The sequence below is a fragment of the Orcinus orca genome, chromosome 1 (assembly GCF_937001465.1).
Source record: "Orcinus orca chromosome 1, mOrcOrc1.1, whole genome shotgun sequence".
Classification (NCBI taxonomy): domain Eukaryota; kingdom Metazoa; phylum Chordata; class Mammalia; order Artiodactyla; family Delphinidae; genus Orcinus; species Orcinus orca.
Genome location: NC_064559.1, coordinates 112,597,011 through 112,614,103, shown reverse-complemented (window position 1 = coordinate 112,614,103; position 17,093 = coordinate 112,597,011). Strand labels below are relative to the sequence as shown.

Sequence of the window (17,093 nt, the reverse complement as noted above, 5' to 3'; positions counted from 1 at the left end):
GCAAGGTTAAGAAAATGGCGAGTGCCTATTGAGAGAAACTCACCCCATCTTTTAGTAACATCCACGTATAATCAATAGCACAGATAACACCAGTCCTTCCACAACCAGCACTGAAATGAAAAATCACAGTAGCATGTATATTTGCAGAGAGTGGATCTTTGACAGTAGCTGGAAAATTTCACTGGCAGATTTGAGGAAGAAGAAATCTAGAGCCCATGAAACTTTCTAAACCCTACCATTTCTCAGAACATACTTCAATTGCCACATGCTACACCGAGCCTCAGGACAGATCCTAGGCAACTTCTCACAGCAAAAAGTCTCTAGAGCTGTGCTTTTCACAAGTAATTTATCAGAAAAGGTATTAATTTAATGCTCAGGTTGAATATATTATAGTTTCTGCTATTGACTTTTCTCTTTCAATCATTCTAATTTTAAGCTTCATTCCTTTCTGACTGACTGGAAGAAGTGAGCCTAGAATTAGGAGCCTACATCTTATGCAGACTTTAAATTCCAACAAAGTCAGTCTTCCTTCAGTTAAAGCAGGAGTCTTGGCCAGATGGTGACATTTGGTTTATTCTGGGTAGAAGGTTTATCCAACAGCATCATACCTGCAGTGAATGCATATGGGAACACTGTTATCCTCTTGGTAACAACGCACATCCCAGATGAGCTCAAGAATAGGGTCTATAGATGAAGGCACATCGTGGTCTGGCCAGTTCTTGTAATGGAACTGGTAGATGGTTCGAGTTTCCTATAAAAATAGCCAGAATAAAAGGAGAGTTCAAGATTAGGGCTTCACCTCATTCTATCACAAGATTACTCTGACCTACAAAGTAGCATCTATCTATATATTTTTTGCAATTTATGGAGATTTCTTCCCTATAGGCCTCTGGGACCATATGCCCTCTAAGAACAATTACAAGTAATTTCAGGTCACTTACTATTGGCCTGTCTCTATCTGCCCCACTCACAAGAGAATGCAGATATGAAAATGGTCCAAACCAGAGCTTCCCAACTGGTGTGCTTCAAATGGGTCACAGGTGCGTTGATGTACTAATCCCTTTGCCTTAGAGAAACCAAGCAGCTTGAGCTCTCAAGTTGGTTCCCAGCCTCTACACACTATACACAGCCTCTATTCATCCTAGAAATATTGTCATTTCACATTGTGCCATTGGTGTGGAGTAGGTTGGGGAACACAGATTATACCAAAGGTCTCTTTTGGTTATGAGGATTTATCCAGAACATCAAAGGCCCTACCACTTCCTATTATCTTATGCCCAGACTGCATCACATACATATATATTTACTTGCCTGATCTCTGTAGGCTTTGAGGTTACCTTTGGCGTTCTATACTTACACAATTGAATTTGACTTGTAGAGTCCTGATTGTATAATCAGATTTTTTATTTTCAGCTTCCTAAGAAGTAAATTAAAATGTTAGTTATTTCAAAGACTAATATTCAAAGACTTCTCTCTATAAAGTAGGTCCTGGAGCATTTGCTCAGCCATAATGGAAATAGACATCATACTTACACAGGATATGGAGAAAGGGCCAAGTTGCAGTTGCATTTCTCCTGGCTCAGCCCAGTAGCGCTCACATTTTTTCTGTTGCACAAAGCAGAATGTAGTGATTTCCCTCCATATAAGCTAGTCTTTTCTGGGTAAGAAAACCCCCTCCCTCATTCAGAAGCAAATTCAGCTGTATCCTTCTCCTTAGGTTAGGAATTTCTAACCCCCTTGGGCTTCAACCCATGTCTGGATTCTCCAAAGATGGGAAAACAAACACTAAAGGATATACAAATTGCAGACTTCCTGGAAGTCCGACAAAGTAGAAATAGGGATCTGACATTTTCAGGGTTTCAAAAAGATTAAAACAAAGCCTCACAAGCTAACTGAAACCCCAAGTTCCCTTGATTTTAACTGGAATTGTATCAACTCAGAATGGCAACAGTAGGTTTGAAGAGCATTGTTCAATAGAAATATAATACGAGCTACATATGTAATTAAAATTTTTCTAAGAGCCACATTCAAAAATGTAAAAAGGTGGAATTAATTTTAATTAATTTAAATAATATATCTTACTTAGCCAAATACATTAAAAAGTTTTTCAACATGTACTCAATATAAAACTCAAATATCAATATAGATATTTGACATTTTTAAACTGTCATCAATATCTAGTATGTATTTTATATTTACAGCACATTTCAATTAATATGCTAACCTTTAACTGGAAATATTTAATTTTCATTTAGATTTCATAAAAGTTATGGTTGAAAAAGATTCACATACCCAAGTTGTTCCAAACAAGGTTTTCCAATAACTGAATTGAATATCAGTCTTTAAATTTAAATTTATTAAAATAAAATAATTGAGTTCCTCAGTCACACCAGCCATATTTCAAGTGTTCACTAGCCACACGTGGCTAATAAAGGCCATTCTGGGCGGCACAAAAGAAGCTCTGACTGGCAGTTTAAAATATCTGATTAAAAACAACAGGAAAATGAATTGTTACTTTAAAAAGTATACCTTATTTTTATTTTAAAACACAGAGTCTACTGGGAAAATGGGTGAAAGAGGTTCTCAGAGGTTTAAAAAAAAAGCCTTGAGAGTCATTTGGCATTCCCAAACTGAAAACTAGGAAGATGAGCATAAATGTTTACCAAGTCACTTAAGTTAAGGAAAGTTCTGCTACCAAGTCTCCCCCTTCTTTTTCTTCTTTCCTTTACCTTTAGGTTTACTAGAAAGCAACTCACCTTCCCCATTTCAAACTCCATGCATGCCATAACAATGATCTGGGGGGATGAAATACATGGAAACTTAAACACTGATATAGTTTAAAAAAGCAGCTAATACATGGGTCCCAGAGTCAAAAAGTGTTATTTATTCTTTTATTGTTTTATAACCAAAAAAGAAATCCTAATAGATTATAAAATGTTGCTCCTACCCTTCCTTCTCTCTGTCCTCACTTCCCTTTTCTCTATTCAAATCAGTAAATTCTTGTTAACAAATGAGACTGTCAAGTTGAGAACTTTTATTTTCTTGAACAATAGTGACATTGTGATTTTGACTAAAAGGTGACTGAACACCAAAATTCTAGTGCTGACCCCAAAAAGCACTGATTTTAATGCACATAGGAAACTTCAGTCACATATCCTGACACCCTATCCCCTTCATCCCTAAAAACTAGAGAATATAGTAACAAAAGTAACTGCACTAACCAGGACGCTGTATTCCCAAATCATCCGCCAGAAGTCCAGGACAGTTGTAGGCAAAGGTCCCTGGGTGGCAATATAAGCCTTGGGTCCCAAAACTCCCTAAAGGGGAACAGAAATTACATGGGGTGACTACAAATAATATACTCTCCTTCTTGTCCAGTATCCCTCCCTTCCCCCTCTACCCCATTTTTTTAGGTACCTAGAGAAATATGGCATATTGGATGTACCTTAATGAAGTTGGCATTGATGTAGCTGGAATCCTCATCAGAGGTTATCATGGACAGCTCTACTCGACTGTGGTCATCTATAATATAAAAGAAAGACAGACTAATTAAGAGGGTTTGGTTAGAGGGCTTTCTGTAAGTCAGGAAGTAGCACTGTGAATAGTGGAGGCTCATTAGTGTTTGAAGACTGAATGAATGCACGAATGTTCTTGTGTAGTCATATACAGTACAACTAATTTGTCAAAGCCATGGTCTAGGATCAGGAACAGCAACCAATGGGTAAAAAGAGATAAGATGATTGAATTTGAGAGAAGGCACAAGTTTAAAGGGAGAAATGAAACTTACAGGGCAAGATATCCTTATATCTGTTTTTCTTGATATTCTTGGGCCTCTCAGCCTCAGTTGTGGGATAGGTTTTATCTGCCTTATACTTGGTGGATAGTTTTTTCAGCGTCTGTAATAAAATTACAGTAATTAAATCAAATCATCCTAGAGAAAAGAGGTAAGAAGCTATCTCCAGAGAGCTTTCCTTCTCCACTGTCCAAACATTCCACTTCAGCTGTTTTAGTATCCTCTAGGGCTGGTTGCATTCAGAACAGAGCCTCAGAGAATAAGGACAACAGAGTTTAGTGACATTTGGAGAAGTGAAAAGGTCATACTTAATGCAGCTGAGTTGCAAATAGCTAAAACTTAGAGGTAAAACCAGTGAATATTTTAAAAATAACATCTTCTGAACACACCCTGTGTTCCACCCAAAGAGTCAGATATTAAAAGTTTGACTTACTTTCTTTACAGCTATTACAGGGCTATTTTAAACTACACTGAGGTAGTCTAGAACCTGAGGTGGGGCTTAACCTGTACCGTGATCAGCACCCCATGACTTAGTCAATGGCAGTCACTGGAGGCGGGTGGGCATCTGTATTGTTAACCAGCTCTGTGGTTTATTCTGATGTATATTTTTGAGTTGGATAAACTAGGGTTTGAATTCTGACTCCCACAGTTACTGGCTGAATGAAGCTGGGCAAGTTATTTAATCTTTCTGTGTCTCAGTTGCTTTGTAAGTAAAATGGGGGGATAGTTACCTTAGAGTTGTGGGTGAATTAAGTGAGTTATCGTGTGTGAAGCACTGGTACAGAGTACATGTTTAATAAAGAAAAGGTATTGTTACTATATAAAACAATAAATAAATAAAATTATTCTCACTTGCCAACATTATAGTATAGAGCAAAATTTCAGGTCAGAGTAAATGATAGTTCCTCTTTAGCTCCTTCTGATAAACCAACCTTGTCCTAGATTTCAACTCCCTTATCATTCGAAGAAACTGCATTTAGTAGATCTGACCTTTATCGACCCTTACTCAATTTGAGAAAGATAAGTGAAAAACATCTCTGATAGCTAATAAATATTTATTGAACTGAACTACGGAAAATAACTTTCATTATTTGCCCACTATTTAATAGTGACTTGGTCACATGAAGATCATTAATTACTTCCTATTGGTCAGATGCCTCAGCATCTTCTCAGTCTTCATTCTCTTTAACATAACTTCCTTCTTGAAATTTCCTTCTCTCTTTGCCCTTATTAGTCTACATTATTTTGGTTCTCCTCTTTCTTCTCTGACTTCTCTTTCCCTCTTCTCATTCTTTCTTACTGCCTCTATGTCTGCTTCTATCTTCTAATTGTGAATTAACCAAGGTTCCAAAGTTAAGTCCTCAACTCTCTGCTCTTCTCACTAAATACATTTGCTCAGAGATATCATCTCTTATAGAAGGCATACCAGTTTTTTAAAATTTATTTAACTAATTCAAATTGAATTATAATTCCAACTCCTATCAGATAACTCTCAAATTTCTTCATTAAGATTTGACTATTAAGTGCCATTCCTGAATTTCCAACCATACCCTAGACATTTCCACCTGGGTGCCTTACTTCAGCCTCAAACTCAGCACATCTAAAATGAAAATTATCACCGTCCCTACAGTTAATGTCAATGGCACTATCTTTACCCCAGGCAACCATACTCTAGAAACTGAGAGTTACTTTAGGTTCCCCACTTCCCACAATTCCCACCTCTAACTCAGTCAGCAAGTGTAACTGATTCTTCCCATGCAATATTTTGCATCAACTTTCCTTCCTATGCCCCTACAGATACTTTAATTCAGGCCCTTTCCCTTAAAGCTTGAACTGTTACAGTTGCTTCTTAACTCATCTTCATACTTTTCTCTTTCCCCGTTCAAATCCATTAGGCATAATTATGCTAACTTAATCTTACTAAAGTATTGCTTTTCTTATCTCTCTCACGCTAAAAACTACTTCAGTGAATCCCCCTTGCTACCAGGAAAAAGTCAAAACTCCTTAGTCAGGTACTTAAGATTCTCCCCAGTTGGACCCAAGCTAATTTCCCCATATTTGCTACTGTCCCACAATTATAAGCCTTCCAAAGATTGATTTCTAAGTTCTTTCAAGATTGTACAAACTGATGTCACTGACAATTATATGTAACATCGCTTCTTGAAAACTATGGGTCCCTTTTCCTTTCTCATAAATATATACCTGGTACTGTTTTTGCTTTTCTCACCCATAATTATGATCTATTTTGTTCCACAGGGTAAACTAATAGAGAGAAATAAGGAAATAGAAAAAGAACTTTTCTCATGTGACTGGCAACAAGAAAAACTTAAAAAGAAGGGAATTGTTGATTATTTTACTTAGCTGTTTATATTTCATATAGAGTTTTCACATAATTAGGATGTGTGTCTGTCTGTAGGAGTTTACTTAAGGACACTCATAACTAAGTCATAAAAAAAATGGGTGAGGAAGGGAGAGCCTAAAATAAAGGAATGATGACACAGAGAGACAGAGAGATAAAAGAGGTAGTTGAGAATAGAAATTTTTTCCAACAAATCATCTAAACTCATCATTAGATTTCAAAATTAGCTCAGGATAACCTGATAACTGAGTCTGCAAGGAGAGAAAAAAAGTTGGGGTCATGAAAGATTTGTTAGCTGGGAGTCTAAAATACAAAGAATTATCAAATATCTAGAATCTAATTAAAGTGATACTTTCCAAATAATAAATAGATCATTAATTATTATAACAATTCAAAGTATAGGAGTGTAAGCTTTTTCCAACTGAGGATGACAAATGGAACAGACAGCCACTGCCTGTCTTTCTGCTGGACCACAAATGCCAGCATGTATTGTTCTAATGACCATTTTTTTTCTGTTTGTAGAGTTAGATCAGACACAGGCAACCTATTTAAAAACAGGTATACAGTTAGTTCTTAAATCTTAATTTCTTACCATGGTTTGAATTCTTGTGGGTTTTCAGAATTGGATTTAGGAGGAGAGATGCTGAAAGGATCATTATACAGCATATTTTTACACCAAGATGGATGTAAGTGGACTAGTTTGGAAATTTAAGGATGTGGCACAAATACACGAAAGAATATAAAATATTTCCAGTTGGTATCAATTTCCAAGTTATACCAATTTCTCAGCTCTCTCTGCTCTTGTGCACCTTCAGAATGATAATTTTCAGGTTGCCATTGATTCCAGGGCGGCTGAAAAGATGTCAACTCCCAGAGCAGTTCATTCTAAAAATTTCCAGAACAGAGCCTCGTGCATACTCCCTGTTACACTGTTTTTATCTGTTTTGCTTTGCTTGCTTGTGGAATGCTTTCCAGGGAGAATGCCATAGGCAAAGCTCTTTTTGAAAGATATGCCTAAATTAATTGGGTAAAATTTCACAGATAAAAGTTGTGTGTGTGTGTGTGTGTGTGTGTGTGTGTGTGTTTAACCTATGTTTGTTTAGCTGTCTTCACTGCCACCTTCAGCAATGGGAGAGAATGGCTTTTTATTTCCTACTCTGTTCCTTCTTCCAGAGTTATCTGGCTGGATGTCAAATGGGGACATTCTTTTAGCAGAACATCACATAGGAAATGCCTGTAGAATTGTTAATTTGGAAAGCGTGAAAGATTTTTTTTTTCAGATATCTTACCTAGAGGTCAAACCACTGTGAAGATCTTTTTCTCATTCCCCTTCTCTCCCTGCTAGACCCCCCAGGCTCCAACACCCCAACAGAGAAAAAATCAGAGCCAACTTAGGGCAGAGAACTGATAAACCTCACCAGAAAAAGAGAAACTCTGAGGGTAGGAAGCAAAAGGGTATAGAAGAGAAAGTAGGGCTATGTGGGGTGGGCTGGGATTGGGGGAGAAAGGATAGGTTAAAGGGAGAAAGTATTTCTCTACCAACCACCAAGTGGGTGTGAGTTCCCTAGAGGCAGCACCAACAAGAACAATTGGGGAATAAGGAAAAGTTGCTGAGGGAATAAAGAAAAGGGGCCTCCTGAGCCCCTGATAAGTTGGAATGTATGAGAAACCAGATTCTGTTCATGCTTGATAAGCTAACAGTAAGCTGATTTGGTTTGTGGGCTATGCTACCCCTTTCCTTTCAAGATAGGAAAACAGAACCGAGGTCCTGGCCATGAATCTCTAGGAATCAGGACTGAACCTATTGCATGTTCATCTTATTGACTAGAAAAGTAATTACTAGTAAATGAACTAAGGTCACTCCCAAAAGAGAACAGAAAGGAAAAAGGAAGCACAATACCACAATACCTTTGCCTTGGAGGACTACACCATTGTATAGAAAACAGCATAAGTTACATTTGGGTGTGGGAAAAATCAGTCTTGGCCCTCCCGTGCCAGGCGGAAGAGGGGACTCAAAGCTGGGCTGTCTCCAGAGTTTCTCAAGATAGTTCCTCAATGCCTTACAACTGCAGGTCAGTACTATCTATTCCAAGCTTCCAACGGGATAGAGAAAGCATGAATGCTAAGAAATGGAATTAGGAGCTCAGACCTCCACATCCAGTAAACAAGTGTACCACTAGTAGGAATGCGGGACGAGACTGAACTGGCCCTGAGTGTGCATACAATCATCTCCAGCTAGACAGGCAAACTTATGGGGATTGGGCGGCCATCCAATAGTCAGGTAAGTGAGCAGGTGGGTAGCAATAGCTAAACTGGGGTCAGTAAACCAAGAGGTTCAGCTTTAGATAAATACAATGTGAGGATATGGCAAGACATGTATTTAAAATGTATTTTAAATGTCCTGTGAATAACTGAAAATGTGGGCCTGGGTGGTCCCTAGTGAAAGACTGGAGATGCAGTTGGGAGAAATTAGCTTTAGAGGTAATGTGATATATTTATTCCAGTGGAAGCAGCAAAAAACTACACATTAATGGGCACAAAAGTCAGGAAATGCTGATAAGTATGTTCAAGTGATAGGCTGATTCACATAAATGAGTCATTTCAATTCAACAGATGTTTGGGCACTTGCTAGGCAGGAGGTACTGTGTTCGTGACTGCTTGGCTAGTGTTGTTACCATAAATAAATATAGAACTAGGATGTATCTAGATCTTCTCTATAGAACTAAGATGTATCCAGGTCTTCTCTGGTCTGTCTATGATAAGTCTCCAGAAGTTGCTATAATACCAATCTGACTTCTAGTGCATTATAAACCGTCATTAGTACTTGACCTTCACAACTGGATACCTTCTTTCTATTAGGGTTCATTGAATCCTTCATATTTAATAAATATGTCTTTGTATTTAATTAATACGATATTTACCTTTTCTACAAAAGCACCTCATCTCCAGGAAACATAAAATTCCTTTTTTTTTGGCTTTTTATTATTTAAATGGATTCCAACAACACTAAAGGAAAAATTTTGATATAGATTTTTAAATAAAAAAGTAATGCATATTTTTAAATAATGCATATTAATTGGAGAAATTTTAGAATATAGAGAACCCAGAAAAGATGATTAAAAATCACCTATAGCCCCACTACTCAGTTAATCATTCTTAATATTTCAAAACATTACATTCCAACTTTTATCTATACATGTGTCATGAAGATGGAATCACACTGCATATAGGGTTTTGTAACTTGCTCTCTTTACTTATCAATTTGTATTATTCTACATAATTTTTAATGGTGGCAGAGTATTCTATTGTATGAGATGCAACATGAGTTACTTAACCTGCTCCTTTATACTATTGGACATTTAAGTTGCTTCCAATCTTCCTAAACAATAATTATGAACAATATTACAATAGGTGGCCCAAGTCTATATAAATATCTTTCATTATTTCCTTCAGATGAATTTTTTGGAGTGATCAAAGAACTTGCTCATTTTAAAGGCTTTTGATCCATATTACTAAATACATATCAGAACCCATATACAAATTTTGCCTCCAGAAAGTTATACCAGCAACATATGAGACTGGTATACCAGCAATGTAGGAGACGGCATATTTTTGAATGCTGGTCAACATTAGGATTATAATGTTTTAAGTATAAGTGCCTTTGATAAGTAAAGTGTTATTAGTGATATTTTTGTTATTTGTATTTCCCTTTGTGATTTCTTCACTCCAAAACATTTTTTAGAAAGAAGAAAATACACCGTACTCAAATTACCCTACCTACATGAAGCTGTGTTCATATCTCTGTATTCATAGCCAGCCTTTGAACAAATACATATAGACATCCAACGAGCTCATATATGCATACTTAGCACACTTGTCATCAGCTAAGCTCTCACTTTTTCTACACAATTCATACTTTTACACATGCTTTCTAAATCAAGATGCCTCAACTACCTCCAATGTAGAAAAGAAGAAAAAACATCTAAGGAGTTTTAAACATAAAGACATGCAGCAAATTGACCAGCATAAAAACACATAACCAAGCCTTAACCCATATTTAATACAGTGGCTAAAATGTACATGTCATAAAACCACAATCGGTTGCTGTAGTTGACCAAAGTGAATACCTATTCCTCTGTAAATTATCATCAATCGGATAAAAAAATACACTAATGGAAGAGGATGGCCCTCATTAAGCTTAGAAGAAGGAAAGTAAAGTCCCTAGTGTTGTCCAGAAAAGAGTGGTGGCCACCAGCCTGAGGGTTCAAACAGGGAGATGAAGACTTCATACCATCACAGTTGAGGCCATTAAAATCACTATGCTCTTCAAGCAACTTTCTGATTATCATTGGCTTCTCATGTAAGTTTCTCTCCAAATTTAGAGAATATGCTGGCCAGCCAATGTAAACTTCTACTCTGTTTGATAGTGATTTTTCTCTGCCCAAAATTAATAAATTGGCATTCTTGTTTCTGGTGAATTTCTTTTGTTGTTGTTGTTGTTTGTTTGTTTGTTTTGTGGTACGCGGGCCTCTCACTGCTGTGGCCTCTCCCGTTGTGGAGCACAGGCTCCGGACGCGCAGGCCCAGCGGCCATGGCTCACGGGCCCAGCCGCTCCACTGCATGTGGGATCTTCCCAGACTGGGGCACGAACCCGTGTCCCCTGCATCGGCAGGCAGACTCTCAACCACTGCGCCACCAGGGAAGCCCTCTGGTGAATTTCTTATGTGTTTGCCTGATCCTGATCACTCTCAGCATACTGACAAAATTGAATTTTTAGATCAGCAAAGCTAAAGTCAAGACACGGGACTATGGTGATCCAAAATAGTTAATACTACCCTAAGCGACTGCTTGGCCTCTCTCCATGCGCTCTGTGATCACAACAGTAATTGCATATATTGAACCTTGACAGAATTCATAAAAATAATTAGAAAGAATTAAGACCCAGCTACATGCAACCAAATGAATTTTAGAAACACAATGTAGAGTGAAAGAAGGAAGATATTAAAAATATATATATAACATGATTTTATTTACATAGAATTCAAAAACACGTAAAATGAATCTCTTTTGCTTAGTGATATATATGTCTTGAAGCTATGCTGAAAAACAAAGAAAAAAATAATCTCATGATAGTGTTTACCTCTAGTCAGGTGGGTGTTGGGGGGAGTTGTGATCTGGAAGGACACCCAAGGGATTTCTGGGGTGTGGGCAATGTTCTACTTCTTGATCTGAGTGATGCTTATATAGATGCCTGCTTTATTACTAATTGTTAAATTTTATGTTTGCGTTTAAAGCACTTTTCTGTGTATATGTTATATTCTATGATTTTTTTAAGTTTAAGAAGTTAAGACCAATGGATAAATTGGAAGCAATAGAGTGGGGTGGCGGGAGGGGACAAGAGCACAAGCTCAAAAGTTAAACAGCTTTATTTCAAATCTGAGTTCTACCACTTATGAAATCCATGACCTTAGGTAAGTTGTTTAATTTCTCTGACCCTCAGTGTCTACTACACAGCAAATACTATGCTGGACGCTGAGGATATCAAGATAAGAACTAACTCTGAGCCTTGCCTTTGTGGAGCTACAATCCGATGGGAAAGCAGACATTAATCAAATAATCAGACAAATAAATGTAAAACTGGAATTGTAATGAGTGCTATGAATACCTTCAATTCAGCTTGGGTGAGGTTGGGGGAAGAAGAAGCTTTTAAAAAATGACACATGGTGCTGAGAACTTACTCGATATATTTAAGGAGGTCAAGGAAGGCTTCTCTGGGAAAGCGACCACCAAACTGTTATCTGAAGAATTATGAAGTGTTAACTAGGTGAAGAGGAGTATGGGGGAATATTCAAGGTAGAGGTAACAGCATGTGTGCAAAGTCCTGTGGCAGAGGAAGCATGACAAGGACAAGAAAATGAACGTGCTGTAAGAAGCTGGAGAAGCACTCAGCTGCTGGTCCGTGTGGGACTTTGTTAGCCATTCATTAAAAAGGGCTCTTTGGGAATTAGATGAGGTTCTGTTCGTGAAGCACTCAAGCACAGAGTCTGGAACATGGTTCCATGATTAGCTATTGTGGAAAGTACATGAACCGAAAGTTCATATGAGGAAATGCAGATTGAAAATAGTCATGGAAAATTTTCAGGCTCAGAAATAAAATAAATCAAATTAACATAACAAAGTACAATTTGACACTAATTAAATTAGAAAAATAAAACATGCTATGATTTTGCTTGATGCAGTTTAAGTATAGTGACTAAGAGGCTTTGGAATCAAACATACTGGAGTTTCAAATCCTGGTTTTGCCACTTCATGGGTAAAATGAAGATAATGCTTTCCTCTTGGGGTTGTTGTAGTGATTAAGATCATATATGGTAAACCACTTAGATTGCCTAGGATATGATAAGCAGTCAAAAATTTTACCTATTACTATCTTTTTTAGATATTAAATTGAGTCTATCAAGGTGGTAAAGAAGATGATAAATTCAGATATCTCAAGTTTTAAAAACTCTGTTGGAAATATATTTGGCAAACCTTAACCAATTAGATGCTAATACTCTTTGGTCCAGGAATAATAACAAACACTTGTGGGGATCTAGCCCCAGGATATAATCCCAAACGAAGGCGGAAACCACATGGACAAACATTCATTGCAGTTTTATCAATAATCAGGAAAAATGAGAAATAACTTCAGTTTCCAAAACTAGAGAAATAATTAACTTATTTGGGTGCCTACTACATGTCAGGCATTTTATATATTCATTCTTTTATCTTCACAGCAATTCTACAAAGTGAATATTATTTGTTACCACTTTTTAGTTACTTTGTTCAAGGTCACATAGCTAATTATAGGCAGAAGGAAAATTTAAACCCAGATTTATATGATTCCAAAGTTGTTACAAGTACAGATGGTAAAGCCAGACTGCCGGAACTGGAAACTCAGTTCCACGACTTACTGGTTATGTGACCCTGAGTGAGTCAGTTAACTTCTCTGTGTCTCATTTTCCTCATCCATAAAATGGAAATAATAACAGTGCCTTCCTCAATAGATTAAATGAGTTGACATACAAAAGGGTTTAGAACAGTTTCTATAAGAGATATAGAAGTGTTAGCTATTACTTTGATTATTATATTTTCATCATACTATCCTGCATTAAAAGTCATTAATATCGATTTTAACCAACATGATAGTTTTGTTACAATGCTAAGTGAAAATATGAGAATACAAAATTTTAGCTATGCTTATAATTACAGTAATATAAAAGGCATCCTATCAATATAAATGGACAAAAACTAGAATTTCTACACCCCCCAAAACTGTATTTATTGGGATGTTGGTACTATGGTGAATTTATTTTATTTTACCTTGCAATAATATTATTTTATAAAAAAAACAATAAGGCTTTATTTTTTTTAAGTACTTTAAGAAATTTTCAATAGTGTGGTTGCACACTGCTATTTCTGCTGTATAGAAACTATGTTAACTAGAGACTTACCCTCATGCTAGGCCCTTTGAGGGACTACGGTTAGTGGCTTAAGCAAGACATTATTGCATTGGGATTAATTTCACAGGCTCTGATATGACAGATCCAGGTTAAATTTCATGTCTATGGCTGAACAGCTGAGTGAGCTTCGGCCAATTATTTACCCTCTCAGAGCCTCAGTTTCCTTATCTGTAAGTCAGAGATCAGAACTACCTCATAGGGTTTTTTGTTTTTTGTTTCTTGGGGGTTTTTTTTGCGGTACGCGGGCCTCTCACTGTTGTGGCCTCTCCCGTTGCAGAGCACAGGCTCCGGACGCGCAGGCTCAGCGGCCATGGCTCACGGGCTCAGCCGCTCCACGGCATGTGGGATCTTCCCAGACTGGGGCATGAACCCACGTCCCCTGCATCGGCAGGCGGACTCTCAACCACTGCGCCACCAGAGAAGCCCTAGGGTTTTTTTTAAATGAGTAATAAATAAGATAATGAATGTGATGCTTCCTTGACACCCCACCAAGACTATCACAGTTATAATTAAATATTTAATAGAGTAATTGGTTGTTTAATGTCTGTCTCTCTAAGACGTCCTCTAATGTCTTAGAAGATAAGCTCCACCAAAGCATGGAGTATTGCACTGCAGAGCCAGCATCTAGCACAATGCTTTGCACATAGGAAGCACTCAATAAATATTTGAATGGATGCATGAAAACCTTAAAGGAGTGGTCAGTGGCAGTTTCAACTACAGAAGAATTATTGAGTTTAGTCTTGGCATTGGGAAAAGACCAAAGCAGCATGGTATTGGCTCTAGCTATCATAGTAGGGCTTTGTGCTCTGCACAAAGATACTTGGCCAAGGGGGAAGTGAGGACTGAAATCTAAGCCATGGACTCAGTGGCGGGGCAGGGTGTACAGAATGTCTACCTGTAAGTAGAGATGACTTTTGATAATTCCCACAGAGGCACCACCATTCAGGCCAGCAGTGGCCTTGTGTCACAGAATCAGCCCTCAAACCTCAGAAACATCAAATCCTGAGAGAAGATATTAAGGACTGAAGGTGGAATGTGGTATATGACCAGGTGGAAAGCCTTCCAGTTTAAGGGTGGTATTCACCTTGTGAATACCAAGCAAGTAGCCTGGCCTCATTCACTGCTCCCCAACTCCCCCAAAGCTACTCTCTCTTGTATTTCAGCTGAACCTTTAGGTGGGGCTGAGGGAAAGACTCTGTTTTTCCACTGGAGGACATGAGTCAGTGAACAGTGAGGTTCCACTTAATCACCACCCAAAAACAAGGTCCTTAGAATTAGGAGCTAGAAAAGCAAGGAAGTGATTAATATAAAAGTCAGGATAGTGATCATTTCTCGGCAGGGCAGGACAGGGTGGGTGTGGGGATGAGGACCTGATGGGAAAGAGACATGTAGAGGTCTTCTGGGGCTGACAATGTTCTATCCCTTGACCTGGGTCATGGCTGCTTTACAGTTACACTTACATTTTATGTACTTTTCTCAATGCGTATTATAGTTCACAGTTTTAAACAGCTGGAAAAAATACAAACTATGAAAGGTTTTTAAGGAGGGAAAAAATAACCAGACCTGTAGTATTAAAAGATCACTTGGGTGTTAAACAGAAAATTGATTGAAGGTGGGGCAAGGCTAGAGGCAGAGAAAACAGGAGGTGAGGTAGCTGCTATATTTTGGTGAAAGACTATAATGACTGAGCTAAGAAAAGGTAAAATATTAGGGATGTAGTCTATATTATTTTTAAAAACACAACCAAAATAACAGAGGCTGCCACTGCCCCCTCACCTCACTTTTTACCTCTCTGCATTGGGGGAATTTGGCTCAGGAGATATAGCCCAGGGGAAGGCACATGTCTAAGACACATAGGCCATGCTTTCTACCTTCCCTCCCTCCCTGATAACTCTACTTAGAAGGACTAAGACTGCCTGGCTAGTGGCAACTAGAGTGCATTTTTCATGACACCACGGCATTATCCAAGTTGAGCTGACACAGGGGTTTCTACCATAATATGCAATCACTCAATCATAACATCTAATCACTCGGGACTTTACAGAGTGTTTTCACATCTACTATCTGGTACCAGAATGTTAGCTCCATGAGGGCAAAAAGGTTCTTATTTTGTTCACTGCTATATCCTCAGTGCCTAAAACTAAACTTGGTACATAGAAGGTGCTCAATAAATATTACTGAATGAATGACCACATTTAAGTATTATTATTATTGATATTTAGTCATCACACTAATCTTGTGCAGAGAGGTAGAAAATTCATTATGATCCCCATTTCAGAAGTCAGGGAACAGAGACTTGGTGAGATTAAGGAACATGGCAAGTAGTTGATAATTTGGTTGATGACACTGTCATGATTTAATTTCAGATTTTATATTTAAATTCCCTTATTTTTCCCATTTCCTCATAGCTGAAAAGGTAAAGTTTGAAGTTCTTATAACTCTGAAACACCAGCTGGAAGTATTCCCAAATACGTGATAGGTACTATCAGACATCCTACGTCATCTGATGTGCTGGGTTATAGGATGAGTGAGTCCTACCCAGCTGCCACTGCATCAGTAAGCACCGTTCCCCCAGAGGAGATGCAGTGTTCCTCTGGGTAATCAAATCCAGTTGACCCCAGGCTACCTTGTGCTTATGTTTCTTTCCATCCCTCACTTTTCTCTACTCCCCATCCTAGCCATTCCACCCGTCCAAGCAAAAGAAGATTAAGGAAACCCTGTTACTGCAAACACTCATGTTCTCATATTTTTTTCTTCATAAAAAAAAAAAGAAAAATGGCGGAAAGTAGTTTCGGTGCTCTTCAAGAGTTTTTGTTATCCAAATGGAACCCACGGGAGGCTAAAAGCATAAAAAGTTAATCTTGATCTCTTTCCTCTTGATATTAATTAAAATTAGTCATTTGAAGCCTAAACCACAACTCAGATACCTGGGAACTACAGATATTCAATTAATATTAGATTTATACAACTGGAATTTTGTATCATCTCTAGGATTCCTAGTCAAACTCTAAGAACTAGCAAACAAAATATTTAAAACTATATTTTGGAGAGAACATCTAAAACACACAAAAACCACTTAGAGAAGTTAAACTTTTAGGTTACCTTCTTCCCCTGAAAGGTCAGTTTATCCCAAGAGCAAGTTGGTCTAGGAGAGTTGGACCACTGTCATCAAACAGTCTATGTAACTACCCTGAGAATGTCACACATCGGACTTACCAGAAATTCATTGGCAAACTCCTCTTTGTTACTTTTCTTGTTTTGGGCCTCATCCAGGAACTTCTGCAGAATCTCTCTTTGGTCCATGCTGCAGGGCAAGACAGACAGTCTACAAGTGGTTTAAGGGAGGGCATATTAGATGTGTGTCATGGCCGAGACAGCACCGAGAAGCCACTGCTGCCACCTGAGCAGAGCATGTTGAAGGTTGTGGTTTACTGACTTC

General features: G+C 38.0%; 1 protein-coding gene across 3 annotated transcripts in view; it reads right to left on the bottom strand.

Moving 5' to 3' along the window:
• The window catches only part of PTPN22 (protein tyrosine phosphatase non-receptor type 22), a 51,139-nt gene extending 34,046 nt beyond the window's left edge, over window positions 1–17,093 (bottom strand). The window contains exons 1-9 of one of the 3 annotated variants that reach the window (XM_004263202.4): window positions 16,871–17,093; window positions 3,788–3,896; window positions 3,446–3,522; window positions 3,222–3,317; window positions 2,757–2,795; window positions 1,534–1,605; window positions 1,358–1,417; window positions 609–751; window positions 44–110 (exon numbers count right to left, since the gene is read on the bottom strand). In XM_004263202.4, coding sequence (XP_004263250.2) covers window positions 44–110; window positions 609–751; window positions 1,358–1,417; window positions 1,534–1,605; window positions 2,757–2,795; window positions 3,222–3,317; window positions 3,446–3,522; window positions 3,788–3,896; window positions 16,871–16,957 — 750 coding nt within the window. In that variant the 5' untranslated portion in view covers window positions 16,958–17,093. The remainder of the gene's footprint in view (window positions 1–43; window positions 111–608; window positions 752–1,357; window positions 1,418–1,533; window positions 1,606–2,756; window positions 2,796–3,221; window positions 3,318–3,445; window positions 3,523–3,787; window positions 3,897–16,870) is intronic. The other 2 variants (XM_033435819.2, XM_033435812.2) reach the window with 2 other exon arrangements.